Below are 16,920 nucleotides of genomic sequence, written 5' to 3'. Positions count from 1 at the left end.
GAACCAACTGACTGAACAACCAACTGAACCACCTGGCCAGGGCAAATTCTGGATGTATTTTGAAAGGAGAATCAAGAGGATTTGCTAACGAATTGGACATGAGGTGTGGCGCCAAGGATTTTCATCAGAGTAACTGAAAAAATGAAATTATCATCGACTGAGATGAGGAGCGCTTTAGGAGGGGTCATTTTGGGAGAAAAAGACCAGGTGTTCAGATGTGGATATGTTGACTTTGAGATATCTCTTAGACATCCAAATGAAGATGAATAGTAAACAGGCCCTGCTGCCAAGGTGCTCAAGGTTAGAGAAATAGAAATATTGGAAGCCGATTATTACAATACCTGTGAAAAGTGCTATCTCAGAGGGGTGTACAAAAAAGCAAGTTATCAATTCTACTTGTGGGGGGAAGACATAAGAAAAGTTTTACAAAAGAGACGACACTGTAGTGTGATCCTGAAGAGGTTTCATTAGGTTGAGAAAAGAGAGGATGTCTTGTTCCCTATAGTCTTAGACGCTGGCACAGAGTGTTGCTCACTTAGACCCAATCTAGTCACTAGTTGTGTGACTTTGGATGTTATTTTACTTATTTGAGCTTCAGTTTATCTGTGAAATGGAAACAATCATAGGGTTTTTGTAAGGATTAAATGTAAAGCACTTAACATACCACCTGGTACACAGTGTGTTAGGGTTAATTATTATTGTTGGATGAACAAATGAATGAATATCTTCCTTCATGACCAAGTGTAGGCTAGACTGGTAACCCAGGAGTTTAAAGTCTTTTATATGCTCAGCAGTTTGTCAATATAGAGTGCTAGACTCTTTTTCTTACTAAAAATGGTTCAGAAAAAAATAAAAATAAAAAAATAAAAAAAAAACAAAAACCTATATATAGCCTGGGCCCTCTGAACTGCTCTGATTGAACAATAAGCATTGCTAAGTCTGGAGTAAATGGAGAGGGTCAAACTATCCTCCCCACACCCCATTGACTGGTTTTCTCTTTCTCGCCTTTTCATTTTTAATGAACCTGAGTAAAATCCTTTGAGATTCATAGTGACCTTCTCCCAGACTCAGACTGGACTGGGTTGGGAACCCTGAAATACTTTGACGCTTGAAACCCCTTCCCAACTGCTAGAGCCTCAGGCCCCTGGAAGACAGGCGCCCCCTAGAGGTCGAAAGAAGCCCCTCGCCCTGGCAGGCACTGTGGTTGCTAGGCAACCGCAAGGCCGTCTCAGACCGCGGCAATGGATGAGTACGGGAAGGAATTGAGGAGGAGGAGGGAGACCATTTCTCATCCCATCCACCGTGTCTCAAGCGCCCTCAGTACATTAGTGGAGCTGGAGAGCACAGCCCGCTGCTGTCTGAATATCTGGGCTCATTCTTCAAAGTAGAGCTTCATTGGGTGGCCCCAGTTTTTGTATGTGGAGGAACAATCTCCCTTGCCCCAAAGCCACCTGGTTTCACCTGGGAGCCAGAATCTGGGGGCGCTGAAAGCAGAAGTTTCTGGTTTGCGAGGAGGGGGCATTGCTGTGGGTTTGCATCCTTGGTCTATGGGAATTCTAGCCAATTGGGCATAGGGGGGAATAATTTGGGTGATTAGCCCAGTAAAGTATCAAGATTTCCCCACTATTCCCAATGTATAAATTAGGGAACTGCTACTTTAGCTCATTAAAGTAAAAAGGCCTCTTAGGAATGCCCATATATAAAGGATCATTCCTACTGTGGTGGGGACAAATTTCTCACTAGCTTTCCTGAATTAGTTTTCTCTATGGAGCAGAGAGAGATTCTGAGGTCTGTTGACCCCTGTGAGTAGGGACAGAGCCTAATAAGAGAGGAAAAAATAAAAAGAAGAATGAGAGGGTGGTAAACAAAGAATTAGGCCACTTCCCACTGCTGTGTCTGGTTTGGGGCTCGCAAACTTCTGGCTCTGTGCCTTCCCTCTCTGCTCCCACCATGCTGCATACCCTATCCTCATGAGAGCCTTTCAGGACCAGAAATCCACAGCTTTTCTCCTAGTCACCTAGCATTCTGAACCAGGAGTAGGTCTAGGCAGGCCAAGGCCATGGCCACGACAGTCCCTCCCCTTTGGGACTCGTTTCTTCACTCTCACCTAGTAAAACTGGAGCATCATTGCAGTAGAGCTCAAACCATTGCAAGTGTAGTGGAGAGCTGTGCCCAGGAATCTCATGGTGGGCTTTCCCTCAAGAGTTGCAAGGTAGAGATACCACACTAAGACACCGTCAGTCAAAGAGGTACTGCTCCAGCCACTGCCCCAGTCCACAACACCTGCACAGGGCATGATGGCAGGGGGAGGCTCCTTGCTCCATGTGCTTCCAAACAGAACTGGGTTGTGACTGGCTCAGCTCTATTAATAGCCCCCTAGCCCAGTCTGGTTGCCCCAAACCCAGATGCCAGAAGCTGCGAGTCAGCAGCTAAAAATAACTGAGAGTAGCTCCACCTGAACCCCAATGGGTAGCTCTCCCTGTCCCTCTGCCCTCAACTTTTTGTCAGCTTCAGTCTCCAGTCCAGGGCCTCACAGAGCTTAAGTGTGCTGTCCAATTCTCCTGGGAAGAGAGTAAGGATTTGCAGTGGCAGGCTCAGGGCTGGATACCCAAGGCTAGGGGCCAGGGGTTAGGGGTTGGGGCTGGGTCCTGAATTCTGTCTGGGTTCTGGAAGCTAGGGTAGGAGGACTGCAGCTGAGAGCCAGGGAGTGGCGCTTCAGGAAGCGGGGAGGCTGGAGACCCTGGAGGTAGTCGTGGTTAGGTCAGAAGGGAAGGGGAAGAAGAAGCTGCAGGGCGGTGAGGCTGGGCGACTGGGAGGGGACAGAAGAGTCGGGATGGGGAGAGGAGATACATGCTCAAACGTGAGAGCCATCAATACCTTGACAGGTTGGGTACCCCAGAGCTGAAACCGTGAGTCGGCCTGACTGAGGGGCAGGATCAGGAACTGGCAAGAGTAAGGGCATTACAGTCCAGAAAGGTAGCGTGTGAAAGAGACCTGCCGGGTAGCAGGCGGCGAAGGCCCCGGGAAGACTCGACGTGGCGCGCTTCCTGAGTGCCTGTCCCTGACGGCGCGCCCCACGCTGTCCCCAGCCCAAGGCGCCAGCTGCAGGCCAGGTATGTTGGCGCCGACGGCTGCCTGTGTGTGTATGTGTGCGCGTGTATGTGCATGTGTGTGCAGGGAGCGTGGGGCAGCGAGAGGGGAAGGGGCGGGGTCCCCGAGGAGCGGGGCGGGAACACAAATTCAAACTTGCCTCTGTCCATTTCAATGAGAGACCGGAAGTAGCAGGGGCATCCTGGGAATTGTAGTTCCCGGGGCTTTCCTGCGACCGAGAAGGGGCTTCCTCCGAGGTGCTAGTGCTGCCCCAGGTCCCAGTGTTGGCGAGAGGGGAGGAATGGGAAACTGAATCTCCTGAACTCGCCAGAGCCATCATTCGTTTCCTGTTGTGTGGAGACACAAACTCGGGCGAATGCTGTGCAGTAGGGGACCGAAGAGTCAACCACAGGTCCCCATCCTGTTCCCCTTTTTGCCTTCTCCCCACCCACTTCTATCAGACTCCTTATTCTCGGTCAGCTCCGAGCCACTCACCTAAACTGTTTAGTCCAGGCACTCACGAACAGCAAACACACTGGGGAACTTGCTCCTCGAGGGAAAGGCAGGCCGGGGAATCAGATCCTACGCGCAGCCCAGGGAAGCGAAAACTTGTGGAAATTGGACTGTGCCCTCAGGGTCCAGAGCCAAGGACACAGGTCCCTAACTGGCAGGTGAAACAGATGTCATTCAGCAAACACTTCTAGGTGATGACCGACGCGGCCCTCCTCTTGGGGCAGGTCACCACAAGGTGGAGCTACAAAGCTACTCTGCCTTGGGCCACCCGGACCGCCTCCCGTGGAGATGGCTCTCCTGCTTCCCTTTCGCAGCTCTTCCTTACTTCAAGGGGTCCTACTCCTACCTCCAACCTATATGCCTCTCTATGATGACCTCTCATTGTTATGTCACATGCAAGTCTGGATGGAGGGTGCATCCCCTGCCCCGCCCTGGTGCTGAAAAGATGAGACTGTGGCCAAATGGAAATAAAATTTATTAAGAGAAGGGGGTGTGGGGGTACTGGGCAGAGGGGAGCAAAGGAAAAAAAATGCGACTACTGTAACAACATCATCAATAAAATATATGCAAAATGTTTATTAAGAGATAGGATTAATAAAAAAAGGCCGGAAGCATCAAAGAGCCATCTGTAGATACAGGATTACATGTCTAGATGGTCTCTTCAGTCTCCAGCCGCTAGGTGGGACAGCAGCTCAACTACAGGTGCTGAGGGAGACAGTGAGTGGAGTGGGATTGGTGTCTTTCTCATCTCACGGTTCTCCAGGAAAGCCACGTTGCCATCTCCTGCATTCACTGTGCCACACTGTCCCACCCTTGACACGCCCTTCTACACAGGAACTGGTGCATACAAGTCTGAAACATGACCTTGGTAATGTCCTCTGTTCTAGAACATTTCATGTTAGGTCAAAATCTGAAGGGGAGTGTATACCACGGCACGTCCACCATTTGGGAAGAGGGTGCCCATAGTTCAAAACCTGTTGGCAAAGTTCGCCTGACCTCGACACCACCAACATTCCACTTCAGCCATTCTCCCTTCCTTGCTGTTGGCAGATGTGAACTGGTGGGGGCACAGGGCAGGGCATTCACTCCCTTCTGATATTGTTGATCTGGGTCAGCAGCACAGCTGTTTCTAAGCCTGGAGAGAGGAGGAGGCATGGTGAGGATGACTAACGGGAAATGTAACAGACAAGAAAAATGAGGTGAGGGGAGAAGGTTCTTACCAGTTCTCGCTCTCTTCTTAGCACATCTCCTATAGGGAGAAAAGCTTCCCATTGTGAGTTCAGCCAGGTTCAAGCACAACCTTTTGACCCTGGCTCTCCCCAGAATGCTTTTCCCAGGTTCAAGCCCCTTTGGTGTCCAAGGAAGAATCTAAGAATTTCAAAGGAACCAAACAGACCCAACCCCAAGCCCCAGGCAGCATATATGAATCTGAATCAGCCCTATCACCAGGACCCTGGGGAGAATAAAGATCCAGAAAGCCTAAGGCACAAAGAACTCACCTGCGGAGGAAAAACGGCCACAATATCAGCAGGGCGGAGACACAGTTGGTGAGGATCCACATCATTAGGTAGGTTTGAGGGGCCTGTGGGAATAAGAAAAGGCCCCTGTAGGTGGCCAGAGCCCCAAAGGCGGTATATGGGGGGAAGGTAAGGAAGCGAGGGATAGGGTTAAAGAGAAGCAGGGAGGGGTGACAGTGTCGGAGCCCTTACAAAAAGCCAGATGGGGTAACGCATCTGCTGCAGGAGTTGGCAGTCATTGGTGGTGACGGAATCCACCCCTGCACACCAGAGGAGGGAGAAGAGCCAGGGCCTGTTCACTACAAATAGGTTCACCGAGACGTTATCCTCATGCAGTGCCCTATGGAGATAAAAAACAGAGGACATGCAGAATCATGGAACACAAGGCACGGGAAGCAGCTCCTGTCTGGCTTGAATCTACAGTGTCACAGCCAAGGAGCTACCAGTTCCACCTTTGCTTGGCAGCCCCTGACCAAAAGTGATTTTTCTCTGCAGAGCTGAACTCTGTCTTTCGGTGGATTCCTAGCTTTCCTGTCTGGGGTCACACAAACGTCTCTCCTCTTTGTCCCATGACAGCCCTTCAGAGGCCTGAGGAAGAGTCACCACATCCCCCTGCGTCTTCTCTTTTATAGGCCCAACAGCCACAGTTCCTTCAGCTGGGGCTTGGAACCTGGCTTATCAATTCCTTAATCTGGTTTTACTGCAATGTATCAATGTTCCTTCCAAAGTATGGGGTCTGCAGCTGCACATGCTATCCAGGCGGCATGCACAGCTTTTGAGTGGAGCCAAACCCTTCCTGAACGAAGGCAACCCAGGCCAGGCTAATTTTGGCAACATGAGGTGTCACCGATGACTTGTTATGCACACCGTTCAAAGCCCTGGCCTTTTTCACATGTTCCTGCTGAAGCCAGTGTCTCTTCTCTTGGGCCCCAAATATAGGCCTTTACATCTATCCCTGTTGCAGTTCATCTTGATACATTTGGCTCATCACGTCTGAGTGTTTAGGCATTTCAGGGCCTTCATTTCATCATGGGTGTATTCATGGCCAATCCAGAGTTTTTAAAAACGTGATCAGCAGTCGATGCTGACCAGGATAATACTAAGGCGAGGGCCAAATCCAATGCCGTATCTCCCTCCCTGGTGACAACCTGGGGGAAAAGCCCTTGAAATACTTATGGTAACTGGGCTGTCATTCAGTCCACAGTGGAATGCTTGGAGGTTCATCATATTTACTGGCTGGGTCAGCTTTGGGGTTCCAGCTCACACCTGTGACTCTCTCCAATGTCTCCCTTATATCTGCCCTCTCTTGTCCTTATCTCTTTTGTGTAGAATGAAAGCGCAAATCCTTCTCATGGCCCACAAGGCCCTACCCAATTTGGCCCCTGCCTACCTGTCTGGCCTTGCCTCCCCCTTGCTCACCTTCTGCAGCCCTTCTCATTGTTTGCTCCTGTGACCCGTCAGGTCTCAGCCCAGATACCACGCCTTTAACCATCGTTCCTGATGTGGCCCCTCCCTGGCCCCTCACTGCCAACCCCAATTGCTCTATTGCATCTCCCCATCTTATCGTCTTCATATCACTGATTGGTGCCTGACATGCATATATTTTGTTCAGTGCTTTATGGTCTTTCTCTTTTACTTGTATGCCCAAAGCCTGCAATAACAGTGCCTGACACATAGCAAGTGTTTGATAAATATTTGCTGTATAAGTGAATGAGTGAATAGTCTCTGCCATTCCTGCACTGGCTTTTCCCTGCCATTAGGATGCACGTGACCCTTGGGGCTCCTTCCCGCTGGCACTCACTTTATATCCAACTGTGGCAGGTCCTGATAGGGGAGGTTGAGCAACAGGGGCCTCTCGGTTGTGTTGACTCCCTGATGTCCATATATCTGGCGCATTCCAGGTGCCTGTTGTTGGACAATGGTCCGATCCTCATCCGGGAGCCAAAGGACCTGTGGTTTAAGGAGGATGAGCATAAAGTTGGGGAAGGCCCGGGGACTTTAGGGGCAGGGGAAGAGCACAGCGGTTTGACTACAGAATTGGCTACATGCGTGCACTGGGGTGGGGCCCTGGGGCAGGGGCAGCTCAACATTATCACCATGGCCTAGGGAAGGCAGTGGGGAGCATGGTGAAGGAAGGGCGCTTGGGATCCTGGCAACATCACCATGTCTTGAGACACCCTTGAATTCAGCACGGTCTCCAATGTCTGGATCACAAAAGTGTCATGGAATGTGTGGTTTTGTGGGGGGCGGCGCAAGTCAAACATAACGGAGAGGTTGAGGACTGCAGCTTCCTTCAATAGCTCTTCCAGTGTTGGTATTCTCTGATTCTCAGCCTCTTTCCGATCAGGGTCTGAGAGCTTCTTGGCCTCCCAGAAGGGTGGCCTCTATAAGAATAGGAAAATGATTTCAGAACCAGAAGAAGCCTTTCCGCCATTGCCCCATCCTCACCATCTTACTCATTCCCCAACTTGGTGTCCAGCCAGGGTCTTTCTTTCCTCAAATGATGGCTTTTCCCAGACCCTCTAATACCTTAATCTGTGACCCCAACCTCCTATCCGCCCAATTTCTTAACTTCCTCTCCCCCACTATACTTTCTTTTTGGTCTCGTGGAGACCTCTGGGATCTTGACCCCTTGGTTTCCTCCCAGTACATCAGCAGCGTTCTGGCTGCATGTACATCCTCGACCCATGGCCCCTCCACAGCTTGAACTACTCTTCCACAGCATGGTCAACAACTTTCCTGACCCATGTGCTCTACAGATCCCAAAATCTGATTTAATTCTACAATCGCCTGCCTCCTGCGCCCCTCCCCCTGGCGGGGGGCGGGGGGGAGCCTACCATGTGGACTTTTGGCGCTGCAGTCCTGTTTTTCACTCTAGTGCCATTTAGCTATCCTTTTACTTGTCCTTGATTTGCTCCCTCCTCTATTTCTCCTAGAGGCTATGCCAAACCTGGGCCCCTCTCCTCTCCTCCCCTTGCAATCAACAAATGACTTTACCTCAGAATCACTGACCCGAAAGAAGGAAGCTCTCTAACACTTATTAAGTATTTACTATGTACCAGGTAGTGTTAGAAATACTTTATGCCACAGGACCTGTCTGGAAGGCAGGTGAAAATTTCCCCTCTGGATAATGCAAATGAGATACACAAGAAGCACTTTGGAATGTCATAGTAAGGACTTCTAAATACCTATTCCTTCAGAAAAGCAACAAGAACACCGCCCCCCCATATCAAAATTATATTTTACTTCTTAACTATAATGTATGCCAGGAATGACATCTTTAAAGTTATGGGGAAAAATCACAACAGTGAATTTAATATCCAGTGAAAATGTCCTTCAAAATGACCAAAGCTCATTTTAGGAAGCAAGCACTAGCCTAATTCCGAACCCAGGTAAAGACACTACAAAGAAAGAAAATTATAGACCAATATCCCTGATGAATGCAGATGCTAAAATCCTGAACAAAATATTAGCAAACCAGATCCAGCAGCACATTAAAAAGATCATACACCATGATCAGGTGGGATTTATTCTGGGGATGCAAGGTTGGTACAATATCCACATATCAATAAATGTGATACACCACATAAAATGCAGATAAAAATCACACGATCATATCAACAGATGCAGAAAAAGCATTTGATAAAATTCAGCACTCATTTATGGTAAAAACTCTCAGCAAAGTGGAAATAGAGGGAACATACCTCAACATAATAAAAGCAATATATACAAAACCTACAGCTAACATCGTACTCGATGGCAAAAACTACAAGCGTTTCCCTTAAGATCAGGAACAAGACAGGGATGTCTGCTTTCTCCACTTATTCAGCATACTACTGCAAGTCCTAGCCACAGCCATCAGACAAGAAGAAATAAAAGGCATCCAAATTGGGAAGGAAGAAGCAGAACTGTTATTATTTGCAGATGACATGACTGTATATAGAGAACCCTAAAGATTCCATCAAAAACTACTAGAACTGATCAATGAATTCAGTAAAGTAACAGAGTACAAAATAAATAGCCAGATATTAATTGCATTTTAATACACCTGTAATAAACTATCAGAAAGAGAAACTCAGAAAACATCCCATTTACAATTGCATCAAAAAAACAAAATACCTAGGAATAAATGTAATCAAGGATGTAAAAGAACTGTACTCAGAAAATTATAAGACACTGGAAGAAAGAAATTGAAGGTAAAACAAGTGGAAGCATATACTGTGCTCATGGATAGGAAGAATTAACATCATTACAATGTCCATACTACCCAAAGCACTCTATAGATTCAATGCAATTTCTATCAAGATTCCAATGGCGTATTTTCCAGACCTAGAACAAATATTACAAAAATGTATAAGGAACCAAAAAGATGACGAATAGCCACAGCAATTTTGAAAAAGAAGTAAGTTGGAGGAATCATGCTACCTGATATCAAACTATATTATAAATCAATAGTAATCAAAACAGCCTAGAGCTGACATAAAAACAGACACATAGACCAATGGAACAGAATAAAGAGCCCAAAAATAAACCCACACCTGTTAGGGCCAGAGATCCCATGTTGCCTGCCCTATGACCTTCGACCTGAGTCAGGCCTTGCAAAACAGGCCCGTGGTCACTTTGTTCTCAGGAACTGTGGCCTGCAGTCACGCAGGACCTGAGCCACCATCTGTGCTGAAACAAAGGGGGTCTGCGTCACGGGCCCTGCACCCGATCACAAGGTTCCCTATTATCAGAGGCAACTGAGGCATAGCTGCCAGCATCCTGCTGAGACCTGGTTTCCCTCCTCCTTGAGCATTTCCCAGAAACAAGGTCCATAAATCTCCTGGACTTTCTGTTGCCAAACAGCCATCCCTAATCAGAGGGCATTGTTGTTTTGCAAATACTTACACCCTGGACTCTGAAGCCAACCAGCAGGGTGACTCAGCCCCCCTGAGGGCCTGCTCCACGCCCTTAAAAAATCCCTCTATCCCTTCCCTTGACACTGCAGTCTGCTCGGGACTCAGCCGCCTGCTTGAACATCCCTCAATAAAGTCTTTGAACTGGTCCACCAGACTCCTCCCTTCTCAGGGCAAACACCTAACAACACCTTTATGGTTAAGTAATATTGGACAAAGGAGGCAAGAACATACAATGGTCTAAATATAGTCTATTCAATAAATGGTGTTGGGCAATGGAATACTATGCAGCAGAGAGAAAGAAGGAACTCCTGCCTTTTAAAACAGCATGGATGGAACTAGAGAGTATTATGCTTAGTGAAAAAAGCCAAGGGTTGAAAGACAAATACCATATGGTCTCACCTATGACAGGAACCTAATGAACAAAACAAACAAGTGAGCAAAATAGAACCAGAGGCATGGAAACAGGGAACAGACTGACAGTGGCCAGGGAGGAGGATGGAGGGGGAGGGGGAGAAGGGAGGAAAGAAGGGGAAGGGTCTAGTCAAGGAACTAATATAAATGACCCATGGACATGCACAAGAGGGTGGGGACTGACTGTGGGAGAGGGGCTGGTGTGGGCAGGGCAGAGGAGAGCAATGGGGGGAAAATGGGACAACTGTAAGAGAACAATAATAAAAATAATTTTAATAGATGGTGTTGGGAAAATTGGACAGATACGTGCAAAAAAATGAAACAAGCCCACCTTCTCACACCATATGCAAGAATAAACTCAAAATGGCTTAGACTTAAATGTCAGACTCAAAAGCATAAAAATCCTAGAAGAAAACATAAGCAGTAAAATCTCGGACATTTTTCATAGCAACAGTTTTTCTGATATGTCCCTTTGGGCAAGGAAAACAAACAAACAAATGGGACTACAGCAAACTAAAAAGTTTTTGTACAGCAAAGGAAACTACCAACAAAATGAAAAGACAACCCACTGAATGGAAGGACATATTCACCAGTGATACATCTGATAAGGGATTAATATCTGAAATTTATAAAGCAGTCATATAACTCAACACCTAAAAAAAAAAGGCCAATTAAAACCCAATTAAAAAATGGACAGAGGGCCTGAATAGACACTTCTCCAAAGAGGACATACAGATGGCCGATAGATATATGGAAAGATGCTCAGCTTCACTAATCACCAGAGAAATGCAAATTAAAACCACAATGAGATATCCCTTCATACCTGCTAGAATACTAACATAAATAAATCAACCAACAAGTGCTGGCATGGAGTGGAGAAAAGGGAACCCTAGTGCACTGCTGGTGGGAATGCAGACCGGTGCAGCCACTGTGGAAACAGTACGGAGTTACCTCAAAAAATTAAAAATGGAACTGTTTTATGACTTAGTAATTCCACTTCTGGGAATTTATGCGGAGAAACCTGAAACACTAGAATATATGCACCCGTAGGTTCACTGCAGCACTATTTACAATAGCTAAGATCTGGAAGCAGCCCAAGTGCCCATCTGTAGATGAGTGGATAAAAAAGCTGTGGTATATTTACCCAATGGAATACTAGGTGATTGTAGAAAAGAAGGAAATTTTACCCTTTGCGACGACATGGATAGACCTGGAGAACATTATGCTGAGTGAAATAAGCCAGTCAGAGAAAGACAAATACCATATGACTTCACTCCTATGTGGAAGCTAATGAACAAATTGAACTAACAAGCAACACAGAGACAGACTTGTAGATGGAGAGTGGATGACAGCTCTGGGGGTGAGGTTAGGAGGCAGAGGGATGAAGTGAAAAGGAAAAAGAAACCCTGGATGTGGACAACAGTGTGGTGACTGCAGAAGGGAGAGGGTGATATAAAGAAGGATAAGTGGTAACAGAAAAATACAATAAAAAAAGAAAGTTGTAAAAGAATATGTGAAGTGGTCCTATTTGTGCAAAACGAAAAGTGTATATAGGTGTGTGTGTGTGCATATATCTGTATGTATATAAACATATGTGTATATGGATATGATACCAGCTGTTGACAGTGACTATCTTGGGGGGGGGGTGAATTATGAGAGAGTTTTCCATTTTTAGGTTATTGCTCTGATTTCGTTTCTTACAAGGACAAAAGGAATTGAAAAAAAAATAAAGTATCCTTTGCAATGGATTCCATCACCTGCAGGACTGAAGTCCACGTGTCTGGGCCTCCCATTCAAAGCCCTCCAAGACCAACCCTCTGCTCCCCTCTCCAGTCTCCCTTCCCACTGCCTCCATGAGTTTTATCTCTGGGTGCCACCAAGCCACTTTGTGTCCCCTGAAAATGCTTCTTCATACTTCTGGGCATTAGCCATGCTCCTGCCTCTGACCAGACTTCTCAGTTCCTGCCTTGTCCGTCTTGAAAACCGCTCAGGTGTCCTCTCCTGAGAAACTTTGCCAGACCCTGTTCCACAGCCTCCCTGCCGGACAGTGACCTCTGTCCTCAGTAACAACAGCACCATCTCTCTGGGTTTCATATCCCGATAACCTGCTTCCCAAGCTCTCTTTTTTATTTACTAGGAGGGAGTGGCCTGAGAATGGTGACTGTATACCAATTGCTCAGCAAGTGCTTATCAAAGAAAGAAATCTGCTCTGAGTGAGCCTGCAGGTGGCTGTCTGTCCCCAGGGACAGGACTGACGCTGTCCTCACCTTTAGGAACCAGGTCCCGGCATTGAGGCTCTTCAGTTCTGCCCAGGAGAAGGTGCTGCTGTGCTCCGTGACGCGCGTTGGAAACACGGAGGCCACATCTGTGGTTCTGCTCAGGCGCTCATCATGCATGAGGAAGGGGACCCCATCGGAGCTGAGGGCACAAGGGGTGTCAGAGGGTGGAGCTCTGAGGCTGCTCCCGTTTCTGGAGTTCCCCCGCTGTGCCTGTTGGCACCCCACTCCTCCTGCCCCCCATTCCCCTCACCTGACCATGACATCGGTCTCGAATACAGCGGCTCCACATTCAGCTGTCTTCCTCAGCGACATCAGGGTGTTCTCCGGGGCCAGCTGGGAAAGGGACTGGGTGAGGAGGTCGCAGGGGAGGGTGGGAGCCTGGGAGCCCACAGGCCTGACTGCTGCAGACTCTCCCTGCCTTGCCCGTGCGTTCTGCCCCAAACTCACCATGGGGGCCCCCCGGTGCCCCACCAGCGCAGGCTTGGCTGTTAAGTGTCTGGGTTCCATGATACAGGGTGACGAGATGCATAGGGGGAACAGGTAGATGACCAGGACAAACCCAGCAAATAGGAACAGTAGCGCCATCTTGTAACCTGTGGTGAATGGGGGACAGGCTATGGAGAAAGGGCACTGGGTGAGCTCTGGGGGCTGAGAGCGGAAGGCAGTTGCAGGAACTCGGGCAGCAGGAGGCTGAAGCGTGGTGGCCAGCGAAGGCGTGCGGGGAAGCGCAGTTGGCACCTGTTTGGTGGATTCGGTAGAAGGCATTCGCCACAGGCCAGGCCAGGATGGTAATGCAAATGACAGCTCCAATGTGAAGGAATGGGGCTGTGGCCTGTGGGCGAGAGTTGGTGAGGAGGGCTTTTCGCGCTCTCTCTTCGGAGGACCGACTGGTGGAGTTTAGAGCTAGCTACTTGCAGTCTTGGGGAAGCAGGGAGCAAGCTAGGTCCTGGGGTGACCCCTGGCTACAGCTCCCGCCCAGGTACTGGGCATCCGCCAGCCACTCACCTGTAGTGACAGATGTAAACTAAGCAACTCCTCCTGCCATTGGATGTTCAGTACTGCAAAGCCAGCGGCCACAACAAGTATAATAAGGAGCAGCAGCACCTAGGGGACCCGGGATGAATGAGGCCTTCTGTATCAACCCGCGGCTCATAGCCACCTGGGCTGCCCCATACTGCATGAGAACAGGACGATTCCCTTCCCCTGACTCCCCCACTTTCCTCCTTTCATTTAGCAAACATGCACTGCACTTAGGTCCTGAGTGTGAGTCTGGGAATAAAATGGTGAGGTCCTTGGCCAGTAGCCAGCCAAGTGCTGGGTCCAGGGGCCACCTCTCCCGCCCGCTCCCGTCCCCAGTCTACCTTGTGGATACAGTGCAGATGCAGAGGCTGGCCACAGAGCCGCAGGAGCACAGCCAGGAGCTGGGGGCAGAGGGCAGTGGGAGCAATGAGGCGCCGAGAGACGTGGGTCACTAAGGCGGGCTTCCCAGGCTGATGTGTCCCTCCTCCCCTCCCCACAGTGGGACAGGGTAGAGCTGAGAAGGAAGGAAGGGCTGAGGCGGGGGGGTTAGGCCAGCACCCCCTGACCCTGGACCCACCAATAGCAGGGATGCGTATGTGACCAGGACGGAGACTAAAATCATAAACGCCAGGGACCAGTCCATCCAATGTCCCCAGCTGCGAAACAGGAACCTGTGGGAGGAGAGAGAGGCCCTTGGGTGCAGGAAGGCGTGTTAGCAGTGGCCTCAGGGGAGTTGGGGTGGGTGGACCCAGACGGAGGACTGGCGGGGAGGAAGGGACAGCCCCTCACAGGGCCAGGGGCTGTGAGGACTGCGGAGATCTCACGGAGGGGCCTTCTAAGGAGGCTGGGTAGCAGGAGGGCCGGGCAGGGCTGGGGGCGGCCGGGCACCCAGGGGTCCCAGGGCGCGGAGGCAGGGTGGGGGGCGCCCGTGACACACTCATTGAAGTTGTGCAGGTCGTTGAGGAGGATGAGCCCGACATACAGCCAGCCCAGGCAGAAAATGACGGTGAGGGAGAGCAGGCCGAACCAGAAGCATTCGCACTGCAAAGGGGCAGGACAGAAGCTCACAGCAGATCCGCGCTTCCAGCTCGGTCCCCAGTGAGCGGCAGCTCAAGGGGGCTCCCTGCCAGGCATCGATCGGGCTGCTCTGCTCTGCAGGCAACTCTTCCCATATTTGAGAGAGTTTGTTCCTGGGCAGAGAAAGCCCTCCCCCCCACCCGGCCCCCCAGCTGCCCCACTGGCCACCTTGGCCTTCTCCCCTCCAAGCAGCCCCAGCCTGGGACCTGTACCGCACCCCATCCCTACTCAACCTGGCTGATTTTCCTCTCTGTGGGGCACTTCCTCCAGTGGCAGCCGTACAGGCAGTGGAGGCAGGGGGCCCAGGTGGAGCAGCAGACTGAAGACTCCGCCATGGTGAGGCCCTAGGGGAAGGGATACCCCACCTTCAGGGAAGTAGAAGGCAGATGGCAGCCTCCCTCCCAGTGTCCGTGAGGAGCCTGGGGGACAATCTCCAGGATCTATCTTTCCCTTTAATCTGGATACTCAGTCAGTGGGACGCCTGCGAAGTCCAACCTTCTTGCCCCAAGGCGGAACACCCAATCTCTGCTCACTGACAGTATCTCCTGGGAATAGACCGCTTGCCCACCCAGGGTGGGGATTTGGGAGAAACTGCCTGGGGCGGGGCAAACTCAAATTCAGCAAGTTCAGTCACATCAAGCGAAGCTCCGGACAGCCCCAGGAAGAGGAGCCTTCCCCCACGGGAATCAGGAGTAACCCGCAGCAGAAGTTCCAACTGGGGACCTGGGGCGAGGCGGAGGCCTAGCTAGTTGGCCACTTGCTATGGATACCGAATGCACACATCACAAATCCCTGACTAAAAGATCTGTCTTCACCTTCCATGGGGCAGGGGGCACAGCCGATAACAGGGAGACAGGGCAGTAGGCAGCCTGGGTCAGTCACTCCCAGCCTCCTTGAAGGGACTCTTTTCCTGTCCACACACACGTGGCAAGTCCAAGCCCCCTTGCCCTAGTCCCATCGCTTCCTGCCCAGCCATCCCCCACCCCCAGCCAGGAACCCAGTCTCTGCCTCCCCCTCTTCAGGGTTCCCACCCTGAGGTCCCTTGGGTGAAAGTGCAACAAATATAGGGCAAAGGTATGGGTGGTGTGGATGTCTTCGGACAGGCGATCCCTGTACCTTGTGCTTGTCAGCCAGGCTGACACTGAGCTGGCTTACTCATCCCCAAACTAGGCTGGGTGTGAGACGGTGCTGGTCAAGGAGCCGGGAGCGATTTGTGCCAGCACAGTACACGCATGGGCACTAGTGGCTGGCAGTGCAAACGGGTTTATTGGTGACTTTGGGTGTGTGTAAAGGAGCCCCTGAATACACCCCAAATGTGTGCCTTCAGTGGGACACCACCCCTTGTCATTGGGGCTCTCCTGATGCTGTGGAGTCTTAGCGGAGCGCATGGTCGCTGAGCTCCCAAAAGGCTGGAGGGTGTGGCTCCTCCCGAAACTGCCTTCCTTGCCCTATGCTTGCCAGCCTTGGGAAAGGACGGTAGGGTAGGGCATGCAGCGGTGAGGGCCTGGCCCTGGGGCTGGGAAAGGAGGCCTCTCTGCTCTCCGAGCCCTCTCCCAGGAGAAAGGCATCCCGAAGGAAGGCCTTGCTTGCCCACCCTGGGACCTGGGTTGCGGCACCCAGCCCTGGGCCCCATCCGTACCTCCTGCCTCCCCCTCAGGTCCTGCCCATGTACCCCAGGCACCGCCTGCCAGAGTGCCGGAGTGTCACCGGCCCCCCAGGAGCTGCCTGGAGGAGGGGGTCCGGTCTGAGCAGCCTGAGAATCCCAGGCAGGGGAGCTGAGCACGGGTGCTGTCCAATCCCTGCCGGCTGGGGTCGGCCGCTGCCCACCCGCCCGCCCGCCTGCCCACCCGCTGCTCCCGCTGCTCCCACCTGTAGCCCGCAGCCCGCCCGGAGGCCTCACACCTTTTTCTCAGCAGCAACTCTTGCGCTCTCCTCTGCGCTGCTTCTCAGCTCCTCTCCGAGTTGTGTGTCTCCTCCCTCTTCAGTCCTTGACTCAGCCCCGCTGCTCTAACAGGTGGCACTGTTGCCACCTATAGGAGGCTCTGCTGGCTTCGCTGAGAGCCTGCAGCTGCTTTCTGGCCAGTGTCCAGTTAGGGTGGGAAGATGGGAGGG

General features: G+C 50.8%; 1 protein-coding gene across 1 annotated transcript; it reads right to left on the bottom strand.

The window, feature by feature from the left end:
- Window positions 1-4,620: 4,620 nt before the first annotated feature.
- On the bottom strand, window positions 4,621-16,853 carry GDPD2 (glycerophosphodiester phosphodiesterase domain containing 2). The gene is made up of 16 exons (XM_090264979.1): window positions 16,711-16,853; window positions 15,042-15,152; window positions 14,669-14,772; window positions 14,309-14,402; window positions 14,073-14,132; window positions 13,717-13,815; window positions 13,450-13,543; window positions 13,159-13,304; window positions 12,962-13,044; window positions 12,700-12,850; window positions 7,283-7,504; window positions 6,922-7,070; window positions 5,313-5,460; window positions 5,103-5,185; window positions 4,824-4,852; window positions 4,621-4,738 (listed from the first exon to the last, which is right to left on the bottom strand). Exons 2-16 carry the CDS (start codon window positions 15,141-15,143, stop codon window positions 4,686-4,688), a joined length of 1,617 nt encoding a protein of 538 aa, XP_090121105.1. The 5' UTR covers window positions 15,144-15,152; window positions 16,711-16,853; the 3' UTR covers window positions 4,621-4,685.
- Window positions 16,854-16,920: the final 67 nt, after the last annotated feature.

Source organism: Furipterus horrens, unplaced genomic scaffold (genome assembly GCF_987537825.1).
Source record: "Furipterus horrens unplaced genomic scaffold, mFurHor1.1.pri manual_scaffold_17, whole genome shotgun sequence".
Lineage (NCBI taxonomy): Eukaryota > Metazoa > Chordata > Mammalia > Chiroptera > Furipteridae > Furipterus > Furipterus horrens.
The sequence above is the reverse complement of the archived record's forward strand: the minus strand, read 5'-3'. Positions and strand labels throughout refer to the sequence as shown.

Excerpts from the sequence above, each read along its gene's own strand:
- GDPD2 (XM_090264979.1), bottom strand. The coding sequence starts at position 15,143 with ATGGCGGAGTCTTCAGTCTGCTGCTCCACCTGGGCCCCCTGCCTCCAC. Across the intron at positions 13,305-13,449 it reads CTACCGAATCCACCAAACAG|GTTACAAGATGGCGCTACTG; the intron begins GTGCCAACTGCG and ends CATTCACCACAG. Across the intron at positions 13,045-13,158 it reads GGCACCGGGGGGCCCCCATG|CTGGCCCCGGAGAACACCCT; the intron begins GTGAGTTTGGGG and ends TCCCTTTCCCAG.